At 43.6% G+C, this 22,566-nt stretch overlaps 2 protein-coding genes across 2 annotated transcripts in view; both read right to left on the bottom strand.

Moving 5' to 3' along the window:
• Positions 1–7,907, bottom strand: part of CC2D1B (coiled-coil and C2 domain containing 1B) — a gene marked incomplete at its 5' end in the record, with an annotated part of 32,679 nt that extends 24,772 nt beyond the window's left edge. Inside the window, 4 exons of the mRNA XM_084265867.1 lie at positions 242–361; positions 1,125–1,234; positions 4,966–5,107; positions 7,842–7,907. Of these exons, the coding sequence (XP_084121993.1) occupies positions 242–361; positions 1,125–1,234; positions 4,966–5,107; positions 7,842–7,907 (438 nt within the window). The remainder of the gene's footprint in view (positions 1–241; positions 362–1,124; positions 1,235–4,965; positions 5,108–7,841) is intronic.
• Positions 7,908–9,644: 1,737 nt separating this feature from the next.
• LOC311193141 (origin recognition complex subunit 1-like) lies at positions 9,645–21,493 on the bottom strand (the record flags this gene model as incomplete). The annotated part of the gene is made up of 15 exons (XM_084265866.1): positions 9,645–9,848; positions 11,159–11,246; positions 12,320–12,486; positions 13,486–13,593; positions 14,344–14,493; positions 15,249–15,356; positions 16,004–16,175; positions 16,649–16,750; positions 17,168–17,274; positions 18,175–18,292; positions 18,837–19,089; positions 19,750–19,912; positions 20,164–20,333; positions 20,900–21,024; positions 21,405–21,493. The coding sequence occupies 15 exons, from the start codon at positions 21,491–21,493 to the stop codon at positions 9,645–9,647; spliced, it is 2,124 nt and encodes a 707-aa protein (XP_084121992.1).
• Between the last annotated feature and the right edge of the window lie 1,073 nt (positions 21,494–22,566).

Genomic DNA, 22,566 nt, shown 5'->3' with positions numbered 1-22,566 from the left:
ATTCCAACTGTTTACATCCTCAATTCTATGCTAACACTAAAAATTATTCTCTGAAGAGAGAGAGAAAAAAATCACCTATATCAATACAGCATTGTTTTCCACAGAAAAGACAGCAAGAGGGTGTTCTTTCCTTCCTTGGAGGACAAGATGATGTCTCTAGATCCTTGTCTGTGACCCTCACATAAGCTGCATGAGAAGAGTCATTCTGCCAAAGTGGTAAGAACATGAAGCTCTTTCCTACCTGTGGTTGCAGTTCAGGTTGCTCAGTCTCTGGTTCAGGTGTGGGTGGCTCCATTGCTGTCATTTCATCGTCACAGCTTCCTGTCCCACCTTCCACTTCCAGAACTTCTTGCAATTCTGCCTAAAGTAAAAGCCAGCCAAAGCCTTTTCCACAAAATTTTCTATTTTCTTAAAAGACAATGGAAATTCGTGTCTCAAGGTCCCAAACCTTTCAGTGAGCCTTGAATCCAAACAAAGAGTCTAAACAGCTTGAATTAATCTTTATTTTTATTATTTTTTTTAAATTAAACTAGGTCCACTTGTGTTCCCAACAGGAAGCCAAATACCACTCAAAAGCCACACCGCAACTACATGATCACCACATAAGTTTGTGGTTAGAGATCTGAAGCTGGAGAAGTTCAGAGAGGTACTTTTACAAAGATCATTCTGACCCCAATTTTAACTTTCCAAAATGCATCTATTAATGATGGCAGTCAAACCCACCATTCAACGCTTCTTCTCTAAACCCTGCCACTCACTGAAATGACAAATTTGTTGGGAGATATTCTCTCAAGCCAAGCATTACTTGAAGCAAAATGGTGACAGATATAACTTTAAAGAATATGCCCCTGGCTGTATTTCACCAGCTGACATGGAATAGGATTTCTGCTGTTCCCCCAACTTCTCCAAGACCCTCACACATATGAATGTGTGTTAGCAACTCTCTTACTCTGGAGTGCAGAGGGTTGGATCTTTCACTACCTTCTACGTAATGAAAAGTTTTTGCAGTATTTTAGTTTCTTACTACAAGTTAAGAGATTTTTGCTAAATGCAGTTCCATTTAAAAAACAAACCCAAAACCACTGAAGACATACTAAACTTTTTGCTAACAAAATTATGCATACCAACAGGTCTGTATCTTTCTCTAAGTCTTCATCATCTTCCTCCTCATCTTCATTCAGGTCCTTCATACACTCTGCAGCCATCTTTTCAATATGATCCATGGGCAGAGGAGCTGTAAAAAGAAACCACAAGGACTCATAAGCTCTAAGCAACAGTTACACAGTCACTAGATCTAAATTCTAACATAGTTGCTACCAGCTGAAAAAGAACAGTGACTTCTCCTTTACTGGATATTATCACACATAAACAAGATTATATTCATGGATAAAGGGCAAAGGCAGAGGGAGAGAACATCCAGAATAAAATACAATAGTAGTGCTTTTAAGAGTGACAGTTGAGGCAGGCAGTAAGAGGAGGAAAATGACTCTACTCAATAATCCAGCCCAGAAATCAGATCTCTGGGAGAATTACTGTCATCTTACTAATACAAGGAGCCTGAACGGTAAAACCATAATCACCAGGACAGACTTGCAGGTACAGTGGGACACAACAACGCATGGTCATCAGACAGAAAGTCACTGTGGTAGGTTTACAGATTAATGGCATTTAAGACTGTGCAAGACAGACAAGTACAACTGTATGAAACAACTGCTTCAGGCTAAATTACTGGTACTCACCTCAAGCTCCGAATTGGTTTCAGATACAGAGAAGTATTTCTGTGATGTTATTTACAAAAGTAACTTCTAACAGAAGCTGTCATTACAGAAGACTTCAATTTCCCAAGGAAAACCTGTATTCCTCACTTAAGATAATAATCAATGGCGGCACAACAAAACATGAATAAAAGCTGTTGGTGAATATATCTGATTAGAACTTTCTATCCATGAAAGGGAATTACTGGAGCTGTCCCGGTCCCCAGGAGGAATAAACATCTGAACTAGTTTTGAGTTGGTGCTAGATACTTACATGAGGTATTTATGATGTGACTGTGCATATTAACAAGGCCTGGACTTCCTGTTCTGGATCTTTTGTCTCACGTCAGTTTCCCTAACAAGACATAATTCACTCCTGGCTTAGCCCAGCTCACAAAATAAATTCTGACTCCACATGGAACAGATGTGGGCAACATCCACCCAGCCCCAAGCACCAACAAACTACTGCTTTCTCTCCAGTTCTAGCCCTTCTCTTCTCTCCATCACATTGAACTAATCTGAGTTAAAAGTACCCTAGTTCCCAAAGATCTGCAAATATGGATATAACCAAGTCAGCCCAACAGTTAAATGCATAAGATGCAGACTCTTGCATTAATCATGCCAGCACACCTGCCAGTAAAACTTCACATTTTCTTTCAACGCCACAAATATGGTGCTGTGTGTATTACAACAGCACAAGCAGCCATAAAGCAGAACAAAGTTCAAGGCATTTACCATTTACAGAGTGCTGAGCTCAATGAGTTCCCAGTCAAACTACAACTAAGTCACTGGAGTTGTGCGTAAGGTTTACATGATGCTTCAAAATCCCAACAGTTGATTCATTTTCTCAATCTACGGCCTTAAACACAAGAATCTCTCTCCATCTCATGTTAAACTAGGTATGCATTTATCCTTTGACCCTGATGATGTGCATTGACCTCCCTTTTGGGTTGAACAACACAAGCATTGAGCCAAATTACTGGCTTTTAATATGACAAGCAAGGAGGCACAGCAAACTATCCATATGTTTGAAGACAGCAAGAAAGACAGACAAATCCTTTCTACCTCAAGAAATTACTTGGTTTATCCATCAAAGACAACTGCAAAGTCATACAGTGTATGAAAACAGAATGCTCCAAATCAAGGCATCGTACTTGTCCTGTGTGCAAAAGGAGCAGCACAACACTGACCTGGAGAACCACTAAGCAAATCAGAAAAAGTGCTGTTTCCCCTGCCACTCTAACTACACTTCTGCATTGCTGTCTCATGCTTGTGAGATTTTCCCTTTCTACATCTTTCTTGGCTACTTTGTCTTCCAATTTCTCTTCAAGCTTCTGGTCTTCACCTTGAAAACTCTACTTCTCCTTGCCAAGTTCTCCTCTCCATGCTGTGTCAACCACATTTTCCTTAACTATTAGCTTCCTCCACTCACTCTCAGAGGTGAGGTTATCTGCACACTGTGCTAATCCCAACTGTCCACATAAATGCCTCTGATACTTCCCTATGCAAACACATGACTGTGACTCACTGGTGACAGAAAACATTGCATAAAATACAGATCTTCAGGACAGAGCTTTACAGTCAATTTAAATAAACCTTAAACAAATCCCAACTGTCCCTTGCATTTGCTCAATCAGCTGAAAAGTAACTCAGGTACAAAGCTGTTTCCATTCAAATAATCTATTTTACCATATCACTGCTTTGGTACCTGAACCAAACATGTTGCTCATATATTTGCCCCTTAGCAAAACTCTGCAAGTAGGACAGCAGGCTGTACCTAAAGGCAACTCACTGTACTTTGTGGGTCAGCATCCCTTACATGAAGCCCCACTTGAGGCAAGAAAGCCAACCAAGCCTCCTCAGCTGGTCCAACTCTAATCCAGTATGGCAAGTTGTGGCCAAAATGTCAAACATCCCAGTGGCTGACCAGCTGGCATTTATCAGTCACAGAGAGCAGAGACCTCTGCACGTAAGATGTTGCAACAGTACAGCCTGTAGCTGCCTGCATCTTCAAGCTAGAAAGAGGTAACACTTCCCTCCCATCAGAGCTCTAGAATGGCAATTCAGGAGTGAATTACTGCACCCTGAGCGCAGCCGAGGACCCAGCACTGGTACATATTGTATTAGGCCCCTTTTTTCTGTCCCTCACCAGACAGGATCTGTCTCTCCCCTGTCCTTATTGTACCTTCCTCCTTTCCAGGCACCAGCCCGCATCCTGCCCCATTTCCCCATCACTACACAGTACCACTTCCAGAGTCCCCAGTGCCAGGCACACAGATTCAGCCTCAAAACATTATTCTGCATGCTTTAACCATGAGTAACTTATGTCCAATGGAAGAACTTCTGTTAATATACTTATGAACACAATTATGCTTATCAGCTTTAAAGGATTTACTACAATTTTGAGAGCTGGAGAACAAAAAGGATTTAGAACTTAGTTTTAGATGCAAACACCTCCTCTGTCTCTCATCAGTTACAGCATTTAGCCAGTCACTTTTCCTAAACACATTAACATTGTTCATTTTCCTGCTGCTCTGTGCAAACTCTCTTCAAATGTTACAGGGAAATTACTGCAGAGCTGCAAATAAGGCCACAGTCACACTAACCCTTTTTCCAGCATCTGCTCACACACTGGTAGAGCAAGGATAGGTTCCATTGTCCTCGTCCCATCTCAACCACTTGCTGCCACCCCTCCCTTGCAGCCACAGCAACATTCAAATAGGCAGGTAGCAAACCCTATCAAGGAACTGATTCATAACAAACAAAGGTTATTTTTATAAATCAATTTCCTAAAAGAGCTCACCCTGCAGCTCCCCAGGTATGTATATATATCATCTCAGAGGTGGAGCATGCTCACTCAGGCCTGCCCCACTCAGCAACAGTCTTGACGGACTTCTGGACTACAGCATAGCTGCATGCAAACACCATCAAGACAAAATTAACAGGTGCTGAAAATATTAAGAATACTAAGGACCCATTCCAAGAGACACTCTAACCTCCTGCAAAACACAAGGCACAGGATTCACCCAGTAATTCCATCAGGTCCAGGATTTCCCTCTTAGAAGGGTATTTAATTTGGATTACAGACTCCAAGTAGGTAAAGACACAATGCTCATCCAGTAAATTCGGTCCTTAAAAAAGAACCAGAACAAAGTAGCTTTAACAAATTATTCAAGTTGTCAATAGACAAAATCCAGGTACTTGGACTTACTTTTCCCTTTTGGTTTCGATTTCCCTTCTTTCACTTTTTCTCCTGTGATAGCAGCCAGCTCTGCTTCCAGGTCCCCATCATCCCCACCTTCTTCTGCGCCCAACAGCATCTCTTCAGGGTTGAAATCTACAAACAGTCCCAGCTGAAGCCAAAGGAAAATTAAAAATAAAAATCAAATACTGCAGTTAAAACAGAGATAACACTGAGAACCATTGCACTGCGTGGATTATTACAACTTCTTCATGCCTGCTGGATTCTATTCTTCTTAAAGCCTGCTATCATACCACTTCTATTACAAATACAATGCACACCAGGCACCCATAACTGACCTAAGGTGCATAAATCTTTGTAAGCCACAAATATTACCTCTAAATCTCTGCACAATCGACAATGTCTTAAAATCAAACCTGCCTGTGTAACAGTCTGACATAACAAGGCAAAATGAAATGATTTATTTTATACTGAGCCTCAAGATATCATTGGGGGAGTTCAGGGCAGTTCTTGTAACAGCTACAAAATATTCAATGTTTGTTCACACAACACAGGTCTGACACGCGTACACTGCAGAGATTTCACCCTTCTCTCTCCCAAGAAGCTGTATTTACACACAGAGAAGTGTTCTGTATCTGCTACACTGGAGAAAACAATCAACTGCCCCAAACACACCACCAGCTAAGCAACAGCACCTCACCTAGCGTTACTAACAGGAATCAGAACCTGACAAAGCAGTGGGGTTATCACTCAACTGCTATCGAACATGCCAAACAACAGTCAGTATCAGGGAAATCTCAGAGGTCTCAGGCTAAAAGTCTTTCATCTAAGACGCTGGTTTATACTGATTCTATACTGATGGTGAGGATATTACCTGCCTCAGAAATAACAACAGTTGTATTCAAAGTATGCTAAGCTTTTTATACAAACAGGAATTCACTGAGATTCATCCTGTGAGGTAGCTGGAATAGCTTCCCTCTGACTTTTTCAAAGCACAAGCCCCTCTTGGCCTATTGGTCTTCACACGGCCAAGTAGACAGCAGTTCAGCTTCTCTCAACCAAAGCAGTAAAAAAACCGAGTTGTCATTGTTACAAGGGGTAACAATCTCATCCCACCTCCAAGATTATGAAGTGCTGCCAGAAGATGAAACTACCCACCAGCTTATAAACCAGTGGGAACACATAACCACAGCTGTTTACTTTCCCATAGGAATGGAGGTGCTGGTGGCTAGTGCCTTGGAATAATAGTGTATGCTCCTCTTTGCACCCTTTTACAACCCCGCAGGGTAATGTGAAACACCGCTGAGAAACACTCATGCCAAGGACCAGGAACAGGATTCATATTCAGCAGCTATTTGCTTCCTAGCCCAAATCCTGCCCTTGACCCTCCCTCAGGCACCGGGCAGGTCAGTTGGCCATCCTCTGCCCCTCATCCATTTCCCTTCTGGAAAAGAAAGATACCATTCTATCCAAGACTGCAAAGATGTTAAGACGGTCAGGACATGATTTAATTAGGAAATATTTATAACAGTGACATAAAAATGCAACTTCTATGGAACATACACACACCCTTTATCAATGTGCAACTGACAGTATTAAGGAAACGTTTAATAAAACAGAAAAAAAAGAGGTTGTAACAGTCCTGCAGTTGATACCCTAAGCAGCACAAAAGCTGTTTCATTTCATTTGCAAGTGAACAAGCCATTTAGTGTATTTCTTTCAAGAAACAATCCTCCAAGCTGTTAGACAGGTTAAATAAATGTACTGAAAAAGCAAATATTAAAGTTTATTGATTATATTGTGTACTCTTTACCTTTTTTCTGAAGGGGAGAAAGACATTTTTGCCTTTTATCTTCTCCTCTGCTCAAATGAACTATATTATAAACTACCTCTCCAAATCAGAAATGGAAACTTCTATAGTAGAGCAATGGCTAAATTACAGATCTCTGACTAAACAATTCAACCTCCAGTATAATAGTAGTGGTTCCTAGAAAGTCAAGAACAGATAGTATCTTAGCTATCTTCTTCTTTGAATATCTTATTCCAATATATTTTCATATTTCCCTAGATTCTTATCAGTTACCCCTCCTCTGTATGTTACTTGCCTCTGTACTACCTTCACACGTTTCCAGAGTTCCACTCTGGTTCTAACATTCGTTACTTCTGTACTGGTTTTCTCCCACTCCTCTACCCAGAATTTCACCTTGGCTGTATTTCTGTTGCCCAACTTCCTACACCTGCCAGCCATGAGTAAATCACATTCAGAATCAAAGTTGCTGAAAACACATCCAAAGGTAAAGAAAAGGAAAAAAAACAACCCACACAACTCACGGATGCACTTAAGCTAACTTTTAGCTACAGGAGAGGGACACAGGCGTATCAGTCATCTCTTGCACGGCAAAATGACTACACACAGGGAAAGGACAGAGAACTGTCTCTGCTGTAGTACCTTAATGCTCTCCCGCTCAATTACTTAGTGGATACTCCAGTCTTCTTATTTCTGATTTCTTAAGAGATGTAAGAAAAACCTCCACATAGAAGGTAGTAGGAAATCTCAATATAGCCAGGCTAGGAAACTACTAGGAGTCATGAGGTCTCAGGCAAAGATTACAGTATGACAACAGTCTGGCTTCCCTGCAAGACCCCCAGTGCTGCCTATCAGACAGTTCCTTTAAAAAGAAGGTGCTAAAGGAGAAAGCAGGAAAACAGGCAACCCACAATTTCATTTGTCTCATAGTCCTGCAAACCCTTATTGACACCTGGCAGATTCCAGCAGGACAACAGCAGTGAGACACCTGAATGCCGCTCCCCTGAAGAGCAGCAGGGGCAGGAGGGTTCCCTACCTGTTCGGGAACTCCGTTTCCCAGGCCCTTTGCCTCCCTTACCTGCTTTGCAACCGCAGCTCCCTGGCCCTTCGCCTGAGGGCTTTTTTTAGCTCTTCTGCCGAGCATGGTGGTTCATGAATTCCAGACGCTTGTGTCTCTGAGGGGCTGAGAGCGCATGGAAGTCAATGGCAGTATCCTCGTCCGTCTCAACGCAACGCAAGCGGGAGGAAGGCAGGCAGCACGGAGCGGGCTGCGCTCAAACCCGCAGCTTTGACCGGCACCCCCAGACGTCTGGCACCACCGTGAAGGAGGGGTGGGGGGCGCGGGGGGCACACACCATGTAAGATAAACCCCCCACCCAAGGCCTAGGCCTGCCTATGCCACGTTCCCCCAGCCGCAGGGAGCCCGGGACGGTCACACCCCTCCCTCCACCTCAGGGCACTGCCCCACGGACTGGCACAGGCAACAGGAACAGCCGCCCGCAGCCACGGACAGTAAGGCGGTAACCCCTCCCTTACCGCCAGACCCCGAGCCGAGGGAAGGCGGGGCAAACTGCCCCCTACCCCTGGGGAGCCCTCCCCGCCCCGGTACAGGGAGGAGCCGACGGAGGCGATAGCCTGAGCAAGGTGTAAATAGCCACCGCCTCCCACCGCTAGACCGTCTGCAGCACCGCGACAGGCAGGACCGCGGCGAGCAGGCCCGGCTCACCTCAGCCTCCCGCCCAAGGCGCCCCAAGAACCTGCGCGCATCCGGCACTGGAACGCCTCAGCTCTAAAGAAGCACTGCGCCTGCGCGGAAGGGCGAGAGGGTGGTGCGAGGGCGGAGCCAGCAAGGCCCATGGGACGGGCGGGGCCCTGGCTGGGAACTGGATCTGGCGGTAGTAGCTTACCACGCGGCCCAGCCCGCCACAGATCAGCCCTGGGTTAACGAAAGCCCCTGACATGAAGTTTCTTTGACAAGTCTGTTTAACAGCCACTTCTTTGGCTGCCTGATGCCACTACAAAGGCTTTAGTTCGCCAGGCAAACCCAGCCCTGTCACAGAGATCCTACTCAGAGGGCCAGGGTCGCTGAAGAGACACCTACAAATTCATTGTCCAACCCTACACCAGTGAGCACCCTGGCAGAAGTCACAGCGCAGAAATACCTGCAGCTTTGGCCACTTCCATTTGTTAGTTACTGAGATCACTCAACAAGATCCATTCTTTGTGCCTGTTCCACAGCAACAACTTGAAAAAGCATTTTCAAATTCTGATCCCATACAACTAATACCAGTGAAGGGTTTGGTTACAAAAGCCCATTGCAACAGACCTGCGGTACCTGAGGCAACACCTCTGAAGCAATCCTTGATAGCCATCGATGATGATGATTATAATAATAAAGCTGGTTACTTGAATGCCAGATTTATTCTGGCATTTTGACTTTCCTGGTAGCAAAGGCTCCGCAATTAAAAAACTCCACCTTGATTGCAAACAAAGGCCCTTTTCCTTATACCACATTTTAATCCCTTTTACACTCAACAAAAGCCAGTGAAGAAAAGCTACATAAGCTTCAGTGCCACAGACCCTGCTTGTGCTAATAATCCAACTCCTGGGCATGAGCAGTGATGCAAGTAATGAAGTTCCCTCTGCTGAAAGGGAACCAGTTACCAGCACACACAAATATTTAAAAAATCAAACAGCTTGATTTGAACATCTAAAACGCTTTAACAGAACTAATTTATTAGATAAAAACTGCCTAAATAAATCAAACATCTAAGCAAGGTACTTAACACAAAATACATTTCAACATATAAATATTATAAATTTAAAAATAAAAACAGACAATATTTAAAATATTTATGAACATTAAAAACTATTAAAAATTCTAACAGATGGTGTGACTGTTGAGTGCAGAGAGGAGATCGTCCCGGCTGATGTTCAGGCGCACCCGCATGTCAAGATACTCAGTGCTGGGTCCTGTCAGCAAGAGCCTGCAGGCACTGAGTCTCGAACAAACTGCCATGATGTCAGACACGGTAGGACATGGAATGCCTTCAACTCTGCACAAGGCAACGTGCTGATGGTAGATCTATTGACAAAGAGAGAAGAGGGGACAGGTCATGTTTACCTCCTGCTGCAATCTAACAGGCCAAGGTGAAAAGAAAAAAAAAAGCAGCTTCCTTCCCTCCACTTCTATGGGAGGGGAAGGAAAACGAGCTGGGATCTGTTCTGACAAACTGTAGACATGCTGCTCTTCAAGCACAAACTGTGGGAACTTTGTCACCAATTTCAACCCTCTTTTAGTTTTCCTCCATGAACTATGCTGCTTGATATTTTCAGGTACTCATTGATTTTTCCTGTTACAAAGCAAGTTAGGTGGAGGCATGCAGGATTTTCAACCACTTTGTGATCCACACCATGCAGAACATGAGTACAGCTGCACACGTTTCCAATCAGAAGTATTTAGTCCCACTGAAAACCAGGTGGTAGCAGCCAGGTTTTACACCTGGCCTGCACCTTGTCATCATGAGTGGACCATCTAGTGCATAAGAAACTGGTTGAAATAACGTAGACAAAGGGTGGTGGTCAATGGGTCTGTGTCCAGGTGGAGGGTGGTGACAAGCGGGGTCCCCCAGGGGTCTCTCTTGGGACTGGTGCTCTTTAACATCTTTATCAATGACATCGATGATGGAATTGAGTGCACCCTCAGCAAGTTTGCAGATGACACCAAGCTGAGTGCTGTGGTTGACACAACAGAAGAAAGGAAGCCATCCAGAGGGATCTTGACAGGCTGGGAAGGTGGGCCCAGGGGAACCTAATGAGGTTCAGCCCTGCGAAGTGTAAGGTCTTGCACTTGGGCTGGAAGAATCCCAGACAGAGATACAGACTGGGAGAAGAGCTCCTGGAGAGGAGCCCAGGGGGACATCATTACAGCCTTTCAGTACCTGAAGGGAGCAGAGAAACAGGAGGACAATCAACTTTTCAAAAGGGTAGACAACGGCAGGACCAGGGGGAATGGATTAAAGCTGAAGGAAGGAAGGTTTAAATTAGATATTTGGGGTTTTTACAGTGTTGAGGTGCTGGAACAGGCTGCCAAGAGAGGTGGGGGATGCCACCACCCAAGAGGCATTCAAGGCCAGGTTGCAGGGGCCCTGGGCAATCTTGAATAGATCCAGGCCTGGACGTTGGTGGCCCTGCATCTGGCAGGGGGGTTGGAGCTCAATGACCCTTGGGTCCCTTCCAACCCAGAGCATTCTATGATTCTATGGTCATACTGTCTTCCATCAAATTTTAATGAACCCCCCAAATATTTAAGTACCTATAACTTCTGTCTCATAATTTTGACAGTGCTCCCCTCTAAGAGGAAAAAACATCAATTACACTGAAGCACAAACATACCTGGTGCAATGTTGCCTCTTCAAATCCTGTCCTGCAAAACTCGGCTAAAGTGGCTTTCAGGAAGATCTGTTCGTGCAGGGAGGCATTCCTGAAGATCAAAACAGAACAGGCAAAAATCAGTCTGCCAAGTTTAGGAAGCATCAGAGAAGAGTCTGGAAGGGAAATTGCTTGGTAGCCTGACATTTAAATGCAGGGTATTTTTCTACCCGAGAGGGGTACACTACAGCCTGCAACACTGGCACCACAATACACTGCATTTCACTCCACCTTTCCTGCAGTGTCTCTGAACACATTCCATTCTGTGCATCATACATGTTCTGCCCTGTGCTACCGTCAACTGAGGATTTATGAATTCAATCAACGTGGAGATTTCCAGGCACAACTAACACAGCAAAAGCCCTTCCATAGCCAACAAAGTGTCTTATTTGCAGCCCTGAGGCCCCATGAAGGGGACTCTCTGTCTTTTGACCAGAAACTAGCAAAGTCCTTTACCAGTTCCAGCCTGTGCAAAGCACCGAACAGCAACAGAATTCCTCACATGTATTCCTACCACAAACACAACCTGTTTATGTTCAACAAACCACTTCCAATGGGACAGTCTTGCATTCTGCTCACATGTCTGCAGTTGCATCTAAGCAAGCAGAGACAGTGCCAAAAATACACTATGTAGAGGGGGCAAGAGTTGACTCCTCAGGGCCTGAGGTCTACACTATGTGTCGCTGTGTTTTCCTCCAGTCTAGCTCAAAGTCTGCTCCAGAATGCTGAATAGCCAGTAGGGTTTGTAGCTGTGGGCTCCTGAAGAGACCTTCCAGGTTTAGTTCTAACTGCAAGGAATTGGCACTGGGAAACTGTGTTCAGGGCAATCTATGTACAGTCAGCAGGGACAATTTCCAAGGGAGGAAATTTCACAAGCCCCCTCCTGAGCAGTGCTAACACACTGACATGGAAACATCCTGTAGAAACCTGAACACCTGGTTTCTCTGCTTTGGTTCCCCCCATCTTTAATTGGGTTTTTGTTCCTTTCATTCCAAGCTGTGTTACAAGGCTTGCTTGGGATCCTATTTCCATAACACACAACACGTGGCTTATGCTCCCAAAGGGAGACTGAATGGGAAAAACACCCAGTGAAAAAGACAGAAATTCCTTAGGGATATTTTTTACCTGATGAAATTTATATATGGTGATGAAAACATTTCATCGATGGCTTTTGTTACGTGGACCACCCTGACTTTTTCAGATGTGCTGCTCTGGCCAGCAAATTCACAGATCTCAGTGGCCCTTCTGCAGATGTTCAGGCAACGCCTTGCATCACCAGACAGTGCTGCTACCTGAAAGGAAACACCACAGCTTTGTAGCAGTACTTCCTACGTGTTGAAGGAAAGAATTAAGCAAGAGACAAAAGACAAAAAACCCCATTCCTGACCACAATGCAGGAGAGCAATGGTGCTGTGAACTGTATCCTAGATTCTGAATAACAATCTTACTGATCAAAACCAAGAGAAGCAACTCTCCCTCAACAACACCCCTCTCTAATGGGGTCATCAGAAATTCAAAACTCAACATTTTTTCTATAACCAAAGAAGTCATGAGGTTAAAAGAAAAACCCCACAACACAAAACACACACAAAATTCTATGTGAGCAGTTCCGTACCAACTTCTTCAGAAATGTCAATAAAGATCCTATCACAGTCCATGTTCACACAGAGGAGAAAAAAAATAGAGTGGGGTGGTGGTGTGTGGACAACAGGGAGAGGAGTGGACAGGGACAGACACCTGTGACACATTTCTCTGTTGTTCCACACTCAAGAGAATATTGACTTTAAGAGTACATGAGCATTTTTGGTACATTTTAGAGAAATACCTGGTAGAGTGAAGTTACATTTCCAGGTGCCTGAATCTTTATATCTGAATTTCTGAATCTAAATAGTCTTGTGGTTTACAGTTTAGTAGAGCTATGAATGTTCACTGGATATAGCATTGGCCTAGTGCCCCCAGTAGATGCTGATAACCTGTAAAAGGCCTGGAACCCAGCTGAAGCAAAGAATGAGAAATCCTCTAGAAAATCTTATTGAAAGTTATTTTTCTGAAGAAAATCATACTAGAAAAAAAATGCAGATCACTATTGTTTCTTTTAAAATATCCTGCATACCTTACTGGGAGCATAAGGTATCAGCTGTTACTTGCACCCCACTTTGTCTCCACTACAGAAGACATGAGTGCAGAATGAAGCCTGACTTCTGCCACAGAACTCTCCCCTGCTGCCTGCCATGCTCCTTACCTAACACAACACAAAGGACAAACAGGACAAGCATCTGTCCTCTGCTTACCAGATGAACTGCATCCTCTTCAAACACACTGATGTTGTCCAGCCTGGATAAAATAATTTCCTCTAATTCTCTGTAGCTGTAAGGCTGAAAGGGCATTCTGGTGAAGCACTGGAGGAAATAATACAATACAGTGAGAAGCAGTTGTACTGCATTTGTTTCCAACCATTTACATTTATTTAATACAGTAACAGCAGAAGCTATGAAAAGGCATCTCTTATGTAAAAGTCTTCTTTCTTGGGACTCTATGGACTCAGCTGATCTGCAAGGTTAGTGGGTGGGGGGAAGAAGCAATTCACACACTGTAGAACTAGCTGAGTCACAGAAGGATGGAGGCACTGAGCACTGTTTCTGCAAATGTGATAGAGACCACCAAGGAAAAACGTATTCAACTCAGGTGTAGAGTGCATCCAACCTCCTATCCTAAGGTATCCAACAAGGAAAACCTACCAGCTGATACTGGCAAGGGGAACGTACTAACTAGGTGCCTGGGATGAGAAAGGAAAGAGGAAGGGAATGCAGAAGAGAATTCTTCTCAACTAGAGAGCAAGCGGCTTATCCACAAGGCACAGCATGTCATTATCCAGATCTTAATATGCTTAAAAAGACATCTGCATCTTCACTGATCCTTACAAGAACACATGTACTGAGACAGCCAAACATCAGATGAGCAAGATGGCTCCTGAACTTACTCTGCAAGACTGACACGTTTGTTACTGACCCTCTGCAGAGGGCATTCTAAAAGCGTTGAGCCACCTCTGATGGAACCAGTCCTACCTTTATCCTGGATTACTTCTGACTGCACACAATATCTAAGCTCTTCTCATTTTATAGCACAGCAACAAAATTCCTAGGACATACCACCCTGCTGGCTACTCTGTTCAGCATCATTCTCTCTGGCAAGTCCATGGTGTTTGCAATGGCCAAGACGATTAACTTCGAGTGCTTCCAAGATGGCCAGTCAAATAAATTGTACAAAACATCCTGTTTCTGGGTCCACAGAAGATCAAGCTGCAGAGACAGGAAGAGAAGCATCAGAGCGACCAAGAAGGGTCTGATATTTACAGCACCTGATGGGGGCTGAGAGCTAGCTCTGCCAAAGACAACTTCCTACGGGATGCCCAACAAGCTGTCCCCACTCTGTTTCTTTTATCAATCTACTGGGAAGTCCACAGTTGCAGAATCAGGGCTCTAATCCCTTGTGGAAAAGCACAGTCCTAACTAGATGCTTCAACAGTACTATTCACAGCAGAGTGATTACAGATCTGTGGTTTTAAAACACTACTGGGACATTAATACTGCATCCAACAAGATTAAAAAGACCCTCCTCCATGTCAGGAGCTGCATCAGCTTACAAAACAAAAAATGAGGGTCCATCTTTTGATTACTGAACATACCACATGTTCCAAAACCAGACAAGACTCATTTTCACTGTGACTTTTCTGACTGGAAAAGCATCAGTTTCTAGACAAAATACACCTGAATTCTATGGTCTTGAGGACTTAGCATAACTCATTCTAGTGACTTGGACCAAAGCAAAACATCAAACCAATGTGAAATCCAAGGCAGAGAACAATCTGGCAACAGGACATTTGCCCATTTAAGTTCAGTTTCCTAGGAAGGCTAAGATGACTCTTTTGGGTGTCTTCTCTCGCACGACCATTTATTCCTTTTACATCACATATGGTGTAGTCCAAGCAGGTCTTTTTCCACCCACCAAAACCTCATTTCTTAGAGGACTTCAAGGAATGAAATAAAGGTCTCACCTCATCTACTACCAGCACCGTGGCCCTTCTGTTTGTTCCAGGTGTACTGAAGAGTTTTGCCAACAGTGCTGCAGCATGGGCTGCTGTCACTCGCTGACCTGTCAGGGACTGGACAAGGATTCAACTTGTTGCAGGTTAATCACATCACAACACAGGAAATAGGAAGAAGTTTAACCCCTATTTGGTTTTAGCTACTCTCCAACAATCAACACAGAAGGCCATTAGTATTTCCTGCAAGTTGTCTTACACATAGATTTAGTACAAAACCCTGAGCCTGGTTTCAGGAGGACTCTAAACGTAGCATGCTTCCAGGGAGTCTCTGAATGCAAAACCTTAGTCAGTGACAAGAACAGTCTGACTTCAGTCATCTTGGACTCCCAGTAAAATATTAATGAATCCTCATAGGGATACAGAACTACAATGACTCATCTCTAATTTTTTCAACAGACATGTGCAGAAAGTTAAAGAAGGGGAAAATATACAAAGAATCTGGTTGAGATTTATCATTTTTGTTAAACTTAAGTGAGTGCAATAAACCAGCCAGCCACTGCAGCTGAAAGGAAAACAGCTTAAGTAGTAGGTCTCGGCCTTCATTATTTTTTAGCCTTCTCTAAGAGAAAAGCATAGTGTCTGTCTGCTCTACTACTTGGTAGTCCTGATGTGTTAATTGAATCCTGTAACACATCAGGGATCTGATGGCAAAGCGTAAGATTTGTTCCTTCTAACCTCAGAGCTACTGAAGAAGCTTTACTTACCTCTAATAACTGCACATAGAATTCATGAGGGTCAGTTAACTTCATGCCATTAATCTCTACAAGCTGGAAGGATGGGATGCAATCATCTTCCACAGCTTGCTCAAGACAGCGAATGGCCTCCTCAACAGTTGCAGTTTTACCAGTTCCAGGCATTCCAGCAATGTACATACACCTACAACAGGAGAAAACCTTTTCAGCAACCTAACAAAAATGATGACACTCCAAGGACTGATAAGCTGCAAGTCCTGGGCTCTGAGAACAGCCTTCAATGCTACTCTCTCACATCAGGCAATTCCTTATCTTTAAGGGACTTCATCTGCAGACTGGGACACATAGAACATTGGAGGATCCCGAGAATTTTTATTAGGGAAGCAGTTAGCAACCTGGAAAACTTTATCAAAGTCATTTATCTCTCTCTGTTTTCCCAGACATCAAAAATTAATTCATTAATTTGGCCTTTAATTGAAATCTGTAAGCCCATCTTATTTCTATTCACAACCCTTCTTATGGAAGAAAAAGAACAGGAAAATTCAACTTCTGCCAAATGACAGGAAGTTTTTAATTCAAAGTAGTGTTGCTTGTCTGACTGCTGTTAATGTCACAGGTAGATGTGATCTCACTCATAGTCTCCATCAACAAACTCACCCTCCTGTACCATCAACAAGATTGCTCTCCACAAATGTATAGATACTCTGCAATTCCTCCTCACGACAAGGCAGAGATTCTGGGACAGCAGAAACATGCAGCCTGTTAATTGAAAAAGAAAAAGAACATTTGTTTGCACTGTGAAGATCTACAATATCTGTAAAGCTTTGTCACACACCCAGAGAAGGCAGACAGTATTCATTTACAATCTAAAGCTAACAAGAAAGGAGCTTTGTCTTCCTGATGTTGCACAGAAGGCAGATACTTAATTCTGAAGAACTCAGCGTGGACTGGTTCTAAGAACTTGAAATTGTAAAAGTGGTAACAGAAATATTACTAATATTTGTAGATCTAATATCACACTGCAAACACAGAAATACCATTCTGGTATCAAAACACCATGCATTGTTACCAAATTGATTCAGTATGGTAAAGATGACATTTCCCTGATTCAGCACAGCCCACTGCTATGCCCATCTGATGCCAAGAAGATGATTTCCTCCCCTGAGCACACGTTACCTTAGTCTGGCTTCTGCCAGCAGACTGGCTGCGTTCTGTACAGCAGGGCTGTGCCTGGATGTTTCAGGAGCTGCATTTGGAGATGTCCTGGGTGGTACTGGGAAGGACTGCAAAGAGAAGTTACAACCTCAGATTCTCTATACACAGCAGTTCCTACTGTCGACTGGTCATACATACAGTTTCTTGAAACCTTGCTAATGCACAAAGATCCCCCATGCCAGAGAACAAGGTGAGGAGAAGGTCTTTACAAAAGAGTTACCACACAAACCTCATGGTCTTTTCTTTCTAAGGGAAAAAAGAAACTGAAACGGGGGTGATGATCTAGAAAGCTGCATCTTTTAACAGCCTGAAACAATTTTAAAGTGTTTATGTCTTTATGAAGTGTGGTGCCACAAAGTGATCCAGTTCTTCAGGAACAGCAAGTGGTCTACCTGAATTTCACTGTCCAAACAAAAAAGCCACCTTAATGATTCCTCCTTGTTGTTCCTCTCCTATGCGACTTCTGGGTTAGATATTTCATAAACACAGGGTAAAAATTAGCCTTGACAACACAAACCTGACCACAAGCAGAAACCAGCCTTAATGACCGAGGCCTGACATGCTGTAGCCTGGCACCCCACCTCCACCAGCAGCCAGGACACTGTGGGAAACTGCCAGCCACACTCTCTTTGCTGTGGTCATGAACACTGTCAAGCACCCCTCTTGTGCTGGCAAGCATCTGCACATTGGTGGGCCTTCAATAATCAGGACACTTCTACTGCCAAGCACAAGGTTACTCTGATGGCATTAGACACACATCCAACATTTTCCCTGTTTTCTGGTCAACAGTGTCTTAACAGTCCCAACACACAAGTGTTTTACAGGCGTGGAACCTATTCGTACCAAACATCAATCAAGATTTAATTAACAGGGAAGAGCATCAGATACATGACTTCAGTACACAGCCATCCAAGCATTCAAATAAGTGACTTAGCAAGCATAAAAATAGCTCTTTGATGGAACCTTACATGTTTCTTTTCTGGTATATACTGTCTGTCATTGTCCTCTTCCCAGTCACTCGAGTAAGAGGTATCCGAGCCAGATGGAGAATACTCCTCCTGTTTAAGATTGACTGCATTCAATATGCTATGAGAAACAGAAATAACAAGAGGTAAAAAAAAAACATCAAACATACAGGTCTACACACTACAGAGTGTAATTTGATACATTTTCAGCTTTTTCACTAATTTCTGTCATCAGAAAGTCAACATGTTTTCCACTTGAGCTGTTACTTTCCCATGGCTGTTTCAAAGCCATGACTAGTTTAAAGGGGGTTCCTTTTCTGACAAACACCGTTTCCCAAAGTAAGAAGTTTCTGCCCACACTGCAACTCAGGTGTATGTCTACAACCATTTGCATTTTACTAAGAAGCTAAACAAACTATGCAGTTTTCAAGGTATAAACAGCAATTGAAGACCCTTTCTTCTGCCCCAGAATGAAATACTATATACAGTTGTCATGAGAACTCTCACGAGGCCAATCACATCCCTTTTTATGGTTCAGCCCATCTCCACAGCTGTCACAAGCAGGGCACGTTTAAGCTGGTAGGGCAGGTACTGCAGTGAAACCGTTTTTTATCCATCTTAATGAGTACCAACTATCACGATGAAGATGGATTCAAATCACTTACTTTACAGTGTTCTCAGTGTTCTCTTTCACATCCAGATCCTTGGATTTATCACTAAACCTCTGCCATTCCTCTGCAGTATAAAACATTGATGCTGACTTCTCACTGGGACAAGGAATTTTTGATGGTGAGCTTAAAATGCCAGTGAAATTCATTTTTCTTTTCCTAGGTGGTGATTTTAACGGTGCTACAGTATCCTGGGCAGCATCCAAAACTTCAGATCCCTGGAGCTGGCTTTCAGGAGATCTTGTGGGACCTAAGAAACAGAGCCAAAGGAACTGTTGTCAAGCGTAGGTATGGCTGGTTTGGTTAACTTTCAGAAGACACAGTACAAATGCCTCAGGAACTGTCATTTCAATGAAAGGAGATGGCATTCACTAGACTCCAGAACAAGGAACTGTAGACACACAGAAGGCATAATACACTCCCTCTAAAAACATGACTACATACCATACACACTGATTTCTTCCAACCCACCTCCATCACTTACAATTTTACTAGGGCTGCAAGTTGAAAATATGGCAGGTGAGAAAGGATTAACAGGAGCATTCAATCAGTCCAAGGCGAGCACTCTGGCACACCATTAGAAAGTTAAAGAAATGGAACTGTTCTGAGCTCAAGTTCGGCTGATGGGTAGGTAGCATTTCAGCCAACAAGCACATGAACTCAGACTTCCCTGTTACAAAGAAAACAGAGGCAAGAGCAATTGTTTTAAGCAGGACAGTTGCTTGAAATCATGAGCGTAAGACAAGCAACTAAGCTGCCCAAAAGGCCTGGGCAAAGCCAAAAGCCTGAGTGAGGGACCTAAAAATACCAGTGCTGAATATTATCACAGTTTCAACTCCACAAAACCAAGAGACATAAAACATATTACATTCAAAACTACCAAACAGACCAAGTATTGCCCTATACATACTGTTTAACTGGTCTAGTCCTTCCTCATCAGATCCTTTCAGCTTCCAGAATATGTCAGGGGTCAAATCCTTAAAACACCTCCCATCCCAAGACTGTTTTACATAGAAAGTGTCTGTCTTCTTTAAAGCAACAGGTAACTCCTCCCACGGATGTAGTGGCACTACCTGTAAAAACAGAGAAGACAAAACCACACATCTAGATTAGTATTAATCTAGCATTCAGCCACTACCTGAAGTCATTTGGGGATGGAGGAAAGACAAAATGTCAACACTTTCAAGCTATCTTATGTTAACTGCATGAAGAAATATACATCCCAGGTTGAGTTTGGGAGGGAAAAGAGTAGCTGCACTGTTCTGTTCTTCTTTGCAAATTGTTTCTTGCTTCCCTCTATGCGTGGAGGGGCTGCAGTACGTACCGTTACGGTTTTAATAATGGTCTCCAAAGCTATATCAACGTTATAGCCAGGAGTTTCATCATAAAACACTTCCTGGGGATCAACTGTTCTTTTAAGCTGTTTCCGTTGGTTTTCAGGGATGTCTGTGAAGCGAGAGAACCACTGCACAACCGCATGTTTTTGTTGGGCATCTGTAACAACAACAACACAAGTCACTGAACATTAAGGATTGTAGCCTGTCACAAACAGTTATTCCCACATCTCAATGACTTTAGCTGAAATGCTAGGATTTATTTTTTCCTTCATCTATAAGCAAGTAGTTCTACAAGGGACCGAAATCATGAGCCTCAATGTATGCAGCCGTGGACCAAAAGGTTAAGCTCCCTGATGGATAGTAAGATGTAGGTTCCAGGGCTGCAGTAGTCTTGTTACATGTGGATTCTCTAAGCTCTGAATAAAGCACAAGCTCATGCTGTCTTCTGAAGGGCCATTTCTTTTCAATTAGACAACTAAACAAAATGCTTGCAAAAATGGATGAATGCCTTTAAGCTTTCTGTTTATCTATCAAATTTAGTTTAAACTAGCCATCAGCCCCAAATATTTGGGGAGGATGTGAATGCAGATGCCGTGATTACCAAAGCCTAAATTCCTTAATAAATCAGGCCAGTGATATGGGGTTATGGCCTAAATACTGCTAAATAAGCCTCAAAACATTTGTATAGTTCTTAGATGGGAGGTTATTTTTAATTTCTCTTACCATCTTCATATAAATTCAGGAGTTGTGCCACATAAGGTTGATCTGGATTCTCTGCTTCTACTAGAACACAAGCACCAAGGTGGATACGGGTTGATTTTCTGGTTAATTCCCTTTTAATGAATCCCCTAGAAAGTGATGCATACACAGAGATTAGCAGGATGGAATATTCTTTAGAATTCACAAAACAGTAAAGATGATGACCTGTAAATCTTAGAGCTAGTTATGCTCCCTCTTACAGAACCTAGAGTTTCACGATTAAAAGCCTTCCTATTTATTTCAGACAGTTAACACCTATTCACAGATTTAAATTAATGTTTTTTAGACAAGATGTAATTTCTAATTCTAGAGCTCAGTGACATTCTTGTTATGCACATACAATGTCACGATACAATGCTCAAAACCTTACTTATATTCTTGCTGTCACATTAACCTAAACAATGGCAAAAAGGTAAAGGCACCTTCACTGACTCAGTTTCCCTGAGCAAATCAGAAAGAACTTATTTACTTGTACTGGAAAGTCCTCGGTGTGCTGACTGAGCAGGTGTATTTTCCATACCAGTCATGGTCAATTTTGCTTAGCAGGTGGGTGCTCATGATTCACAAGGAAGAGCTAAAAGAAACAAGCAATTTCAAAATTACTATTCAAAAATAAAAGCAGGGAAAGGAACAAGATGGCCAAACACACAGAAATTGCATCAATTCTTTCAGTGCCTATGAAGAACGTAGCACCCATGGCTTAATTCAGAGAAGTCTGCCTCCCCCAAAGCCTCCAGGCCTCTCCTCTCAGGGAGGAGGATAAAGGTAGCAGAATGTTCTTCACACACACAGGCACACACACACGCAGACACACATTCACAGCTGGACTAACACATGCCATTCCCTCCTTACCAGCTACTTCGCTTATTCAGACAGACACAAGGCTTCCATACCTTGTTTTATCACTCAGTCTCTGCTCATACCTCACGCAGCCCTGATGCTTCCCTTTGCTCACCGACCACCAGCTGCCGTACCCAGGGCACACTGCCGGACCCTTTAGAATCACAGACTCCACACAGGGCCAGCCAAATCACAGCATGGCACTGAGCACATCGTCCAGATGCTTCCTGAACTCAGTCAGGCTGGGGGCTTTGACCACTCAACTGGGGCGCCTGTGCAGATCCCTCTCAGTAAAGAACCTCTTCCAAATACCCAACCTAAACCTCCCCTTTCGCAGCTGCATGCTGTTCCCTCAGCTTCTATCAGAGGTCACTAGAGAGAGGAGATCGGTCCCTGCCCCTTCCCTCCCCCTCATCAGAAAGCCACAGACCACCATGAAGTCTCCCCTCAGCCTCCTCTTCTGCAGGCTGAGCAAACACAGGCACTTCAGCCTCTTCTCACAAAACCTCCCCCTTCCCCACAGATCCTTCACCAACCTCCTTGCCCTCCTCTGGACACTCTGATATTTTGATGTCTCTCTTGTCCTGTGGCACCCAAAACTGCACCCAGGACTGGCGGTCCATGCAGCCCGGGTTACCCTTGGCCCTCCCGGCTGCCTGAGCACACGGCTGGCTCACGGGTCACCTGCTGTCCAACAAGACCCTAAAGAAGTTTCAGACTCGGCCTTGCTATTTCTCATCCGAACTTCACAGTAACCAAGCTGGTGGGGCCGACATTTCCTGGGATGGGTT

This window comes from Gallinula chloropus (assembly GCF_964237585.1).
Source record: "Gallinula chloropus genome assembly, chromosome: 6".
NCBI classification, from domain to species: domain Eukaryota; kingdom Metazoa; phylum Chordata; class Aves; order Gruiformes; family Rallidae; genus Gallinula; species Gallinula chloropus.
This window is presented reverse-complemented; position numbering and strand designations above follow the sequence as displayed.